This window comes from Miscanthus floridulus, chromosome 10 (genome assembly GCF_019320115.1).
Source record: "Miscanthus floridulus cultivar M001 chromosome 10, ASM1932011v1, whole genome shotgun sequence".
Taxonomy (NCBI): Eukaryota; Viridiplantae; Streptophyta; class Magnoliopsida; order Poales; family Poaceae; genus Miscanthus; species Miscanthus floridulus.
The window spans coordinates 97109573-97115589 of record NC_089589.1 but is presented as its reverse complement, the minus strand read 5'-3'; the positions used below and the strand labels follow the sequence as shown (position 1 = coordinate 97115589).

Below are 6017 nucleotides of genomic sequence, written 5' to 3'. Positions count from 1 at the left end.
ATGGAGGATTGGAGGCGGCAGCCGGCAGTTGGTAATGATGCAGGAAGCACGCGGCCCTTGGAGATGTGGAGGTAACGGTGGCCGGCAGTCATGGAGGCGACGGGCTAGATGCCGATGGCGTGAAGGCAGCGGCTGGCCTGCCTGACCCGAGGAGTGTAGTGGGCGGTGTGGAGGTCCAGGGCGGGGGAAGGGCGAGCGGCGACAGAGGTCAAACAGGGGAGGAGCGGATGCTTGGGGGAGGGTGTGCTGGAGGTTTTTCACTTTTTTCTTAGGCCAGCAATTTTTTTAAAGGCAGAGGCAGGTGCGAGGAGGCGAAGTCCTCGCGGGAGGAATTTTTTCCAACACAGGGAGATGGGGTTCAGGTCCTCTGTTTCGCGCCCACGCTCGACCGGCCGAGGGTCCTATGGACTAATTCTTTTTTATAAATTTTCTACGTGTAAAAAACTGACAAAAAATATGTAAGCCAACAGAAAAAAGTGAATTTCCTTGTAGATGGGCGACAAACACTGGGAAATTGTATTTTTTTGTGGTCATGTAATTATCTTGTTCGTAGTCAACTTACCAGCGGTGTAATATTTATTTCCCAGTTAGTGAACCGAAAACCAATATCACCTGGTAACTAAATTTTACATAGGTTTCCAATTTAATAGGTCCTTTATTTAATTTGTTTTAAAGTTTGAAAAGATACTATCGAACAAAAAAAGACAACTAAATTTATTTTTTTGAAACTACATAAACAAATATGTGAATCAAAGGTTATACTATACTTTCAATGCAAAAGGGTTAGACTTTATTATTAATCACCTCTTACGAGTTAGAGAGGGTATTTCATAACTTTTTATTTTTAATTAATAATCTCTCTTACCCAAATTATTAGAGGGGACTTTTGGGAGTTATTTATTTTACAAAACTCCTAGATATGCTCTAAGAGCATTGGCAAGTCTTAACATTGGTATGTTAAGTCCCGGGTCGAGGACTCGATAGTCCGACTAACGCTCTGCCTAACTCTGCGAAACAGCCAGGGCTCGAGAGCTACACTTGTCGTCATCTGGGTGCCAGTTTCAGAATATGTTAGCCAGAAAGAGCCTGATAGACGCAGACTGCACCGCCATCCCATTCAACAGCCGCAGGGCACTATCTACATTGGTGTCATTCTGAACCCCTAAACTTGGTTTGAGTCTCATGTGCCTAACCCACTCTATTCGCCAGTCTTTAAACTTGGTGCAGTGTCATCACAGTTCACAAACTGACATATAGATCCCACATGTAAAAAATGAGGACTAGAGAGGATAGATGGACTGCACACTCTGGTAACATTGTTACTCCTTCTGTTCTAAATTATAAGTTATTTTTGACTTTTTTAATACAATGATGTTAGTACGGATCTAGACATAGTGTATATCTAAATACATAGCAAAGTTATGTATCTAGAAAGTACTCTTACATTTTCCAAAATTTAATAATCCAAATCTTATTTGAAAATTTTGAAATTTCATGGTGGACTGAAATTCATCTTCATAACATTTCAAAAAAAGTGTAACTAAGATAGTCATGTGCTCCATTTGACTTCTAACTAAAAGCACTAATTCCTATATGAAAATAACAAAACTTTTATTTCATATATTTTTAAATAACTTCAATATTTTGGCAATAAGGTACCTTTTGAGAAATTACAATGTATTTATGGGAATTACTTCACATTTGAACTGCTCCCTCTGTTTGAAATAATAAATCATGCTGGTTTTTTCTAGCTAGAGACATAGTATCAGAAGTATTAGCTCTGTCAATACGGATCAACGTATTACGCACAAGAAATCGGATGTGTACCACACGATGATACAAGGGTTTATACTGGTTCGGGTACATGGTACCCTATACGTCTAGTTTGAGGTAGATCTTTTTGTCTCGTATGCTCAAGTTATAGGGGCGCTGATTGTAGCTTGCAATGTTCAGATCGAGGGTTCCCTACCCTGCCTTCTATAGTCTAGTTGGATAGGGTTACAAGATCCAATCGGTTTACATATATGTTTTCTAATTGGTTACATGGAAAGTATAACAAACAATCTATAGGAGCCGACGTTCAATTCTTCCTCGTAGGTTTCTTGTCTGCCACATCTAACGACGTACCCTAGTTTTGGCAGGCCTCATCCTCATCGTATTCGGCCAATCCTATCCATATTGGTATGATATATAGGCGGCAAGGTGTCTAAATCATCAATGCATAGTTGTTCAACAATATAAGCAAGGATGTTGTTCACTCATAGGTGTATTTCCATGCCACTTGTCCCACCACAAACTAGGTGGAAACATGGAAACCAATTCAATAAACATATTTCGGGCGTTCAATTTTTTTTTTTGAAACTTAGCACATCCATAGTGTATATAAATATGTACTCACATGTAAAAGTTGAAATTCAAACCCACATTAGAAAAGTTCATATGGAAATGACAATTTTAGGTCTAATACGAAAAAATCGTACAGAAAAGTTGAAAACATGATTTTTGTCTTTTAGGGAACATGAACCTCATATTTGATATTTTCATATAATTTTTTCTAGTTTGAATTTTTATCTATTTATTTACTGATATAAGTGTAATCTTTATACTTGTCATGCTCATGCCCCTATAGACTTTATATATATACTGAGCAAGTCGATATCTATATATATAATTTTGAATGCTAAAATTCTGACGTTCTAAATATTTTATATTTTTTCAAAAATAGTGATTTTTTATCATAAAACATTGAGCAGGGTGAAAATAAGTTGTATACCCTTTAAAAAATTTCAGTCAAATTTCACCACCCGCCTTTGACTCCTGCTGGCCCAGCCCAAAACACATCTCCGCGCTCCTCTGGCCAAATCCTATGGTTGCAGATCCAGGGAAGGCATCTACGGCGATGGCAGTAGGAGCAGCGCGTAATAAAATTTAAATATAAGAATACACAAATTTGGTCTCAAAATTCTAAAATTGTATACTAGAGAATTGGGCAGGAGAACTCCCGCTATCTTATCTTGTGAAAATTTGGAAAAGAGTCCATTACAACAGTAGGCCACATATGAATAGAAACCCTAAGCCTTATCCGACCCATCTCGTCTTCCCTCCACCACGCCCACTCACCCGCCACCGCCCCTAAGCTCCCCCTACCACACACCAATCCACCCATCCTCGATCTTGCGAAGCGCCGACCCCCTGTGCAGGACTTGCAAGGCGATAGCAGCGAGTGAGCGAAACAATAGGCCCCGGTGGCGATTTGTTGTCCCCGGTGGCAAAGGAGGTGGCGATATGGTGGGAGCAGTGGTTCAGCCCTAGCCCCTAAGCCCTCCCTATCCTCACGGCCGCGGGCGCTCTACAACCGTACAGCCACCGAGCCTCCTTCCTCACCGCCGACCAGGACAGACATCTCCCTCATCCAGTTCCCTCTGACCTTCACCTCCACCTAGATCCTCTTTAGTGGCACCGGTGGTCTAGGATCTGGTGCACAATTAGCGGAAGATGCAGATGGCAGAACAACAAGGATGAACTCAGATTTTGTAAGTTCAATCCCTCCCTCTCTGCCCTCCATCAAAATCGCTCCTTTCCAGTCCACCACCCATGCCCCCACTTATGCCTCTTGGGTGGATGGGAGCCCCTCATCCCCTTCCTCTCCGACCGCCGCCCCAAATCCCAACCTCTTCAAATGATGGGTGCCCTCATGGCCTCACCCCTTCCTCTGATCCTCTCCCTACACTGACCGACAGATCAAGACTTCACCACTTGGTGGCCGCTGCATTTGCTCTCCCTCGATAGGCATGAGATGGAACAACTTCAGTTGTCATTATAGCAGCAGAGTTGCTGAAGGTAATAGATGTTTTCCTTTTTCCTTTTCCCACTCTTGTCAATTTCCCAACCAATTTTTAGATACACTCACACTGTTCTATTTCAGAGAGGCAATGATCTTGTGAAGAATAAGATCCATCCAACCTCTATAATCAGTGGCTACAGGGTGAGTTTTCGATCCTACAAGCTGTAGTAGCATTTGAATGTTCAATGGTCATTTCAGTGGTAGGATTACTGTAGTTGACATTTTGGAATGTTTTCCTTCACATTCTACCAGCTTGCTATGCGTGAAGCCTACAAATATGTTGAGGAAAAGTTGGCAGTCAAGGTAAGAAAATGTTGTCTCCTAAGAAAATTTTAGAAGAATGTTGTCCCATCCCATGCCTATTGGTATCCTGATTTGAATATTTATCTACATTTTTAGGTTGATAAACTTGGAAAAGACTCCCTTATCAATTCTGCAAAAACTAGCATGTCTTCAAAATTGATCACTACTGACAGTGATTTCTTTGCTGCTATGGTAAGTTCCTACGGTCATTTAGCATTTAGTTTAGGGGATTCTTTTGTTGGTTCATTTTTCCTTGTTGGTATTGCTTTAATTTTGCGTGTGTGAATACTAACTGTAAAATTCTTTAGTCATAGGACTGTTTTAGTTATATTTATTTAACATAAAGTAAGTACATGCCTTTAGTGGTTATCTGCATTTGTGCTCTTATAATTCTCTTGAGATCAGTAATAATGTGTTGTTATGGTTTCTGCCTCACAGAATTAATCCCAGTAGCTAACTGCTATGGTTTCACTGCCTTTCTATTGGCATTGCTTTGAACTATTTGATGTAAGTCATCCTGACTTTTATTTCTTAGGTTGTCGAGGCAGTTCAAGGTGTGAAGATTACAAATGCCAAGGGAGAAGTGAAGTATCCAATCAAGGTGAGTCAATGACATTTGGTTACAACATTGTTCCACTAAATTTATTCTATCATATGGATTTGTTATGTTGTGAATAAGACATCTCTGGGATATCCTATTGATCAATTTACTTTTCCACTGCTTATGTACTTTGTAGTGGTACTTGTTGCCATATTATTGTCTGGACAATGTGCTCTACCAAAACATTCAATTAGGATGTTTGATGTTAACTATAGCATGAACTACTTTGGACCACCTAGGTGGTCCTTCTACCCATGCTGGGTCAGACCTTGATGATTGCTTGCTTAGTAGTGCATGGACAGCAACTTTTAAACATGCATTATTGTTCTCTTTAATCTCCCAGGTTTGGTGTTAATTATTCTTATTGTTGAGTTCTTTCATAAATTTAGCTTGTAACTATGGGTTTTATCTGATCTTCAGAGCATCAATATTTTGAAAGCTCATGGTAAAAGTGCCAAGGATAGTTACCTGCCATGTTATAAGGTTACTAGTACAAGATGCACTTGAGTAGTGTGGTATATCATTTTCTAGGTAGCAGCGTAACATGTACAAGATGCTTAAAAATTTGTTCACAATATTGCTCATACAATGTAGAGATCATTGTATTTCTTTTATCCTCAAAGTCAATGTTTGTAGTTTGAGAACTAAAGACTGTTTAATGTTGTCATATGATAGTCCTTAGTATGGGGCCTAATTTTCCCTCCATCTATTGATTTGCAGGAAAACCAAGATAGCAGCCCGCCACGAACACAACTCGTAGCTACCACAGCGGCAGGTACAAGTAATGGTCGGAGCAAGATATAGTTTGAGTGGAGCGCACAAGTGATGGGATGGTCAATGCCAAGCCAACCTTCGCTACAGTGCTAGACATAGCTTATTACATTTTGATGTGTTCAAACTAGCTACTATGAGTCGGATACCTTATGTGTTTTAGTTGTACAAACAAAGCATATTTTGGATTAATGGATGTCTAAATGTTTCTTTTATCATATATTGTTCGGCATGCAATTATTATTTGAAGCAAATAAGGCATTGCAATATGGACTATCGACATAATAATTTGGCGTTGCAATATGTGATATAGCAATAAACATTTATCGTGGCAATAGACGGTTGCACCTATAGCAACCACAATGTTTAGTGTGGCAATAGAGAGGCAACCTCTAGCAACCAAACATTTATCGTGGCAATAGACGGACGCACCTATAGCAACCACAATGTTTAGTGTGGCAATAGAGAGGCTACCTCTAGCAACCAAATATTTACCGT

At 40.1% G+C, this 6017-nt stretch overlaps 1 protein-coding gene across 1 annotated transcript; it reads left to right on the top strand.

The window, feature by feature from the left end:
• LOC136489109 (T-complex protein 1 subunit alpha-like) lies at nucleotides 1-5396 on the top strand. Its single transcript, XM_066485832.1, has 7 exons — nucleotides 1-71; nucleotides 3901-3985; nucleotides 4097-4147; nucleotides 4244-4339; nucleotides 4683-4748; nucleotides 5169-5231; nucleotides 5385-5396. Exons 1-7 carry the CDS (start codon nucleotides 1-3, stop codon nucleotides 5394-5396), a joined length of 444 nt encoding a protein of 147 aa, XP_066341929.1.
• Nucleotides 5397-6017: the final 621 nt, after the last annotated feature.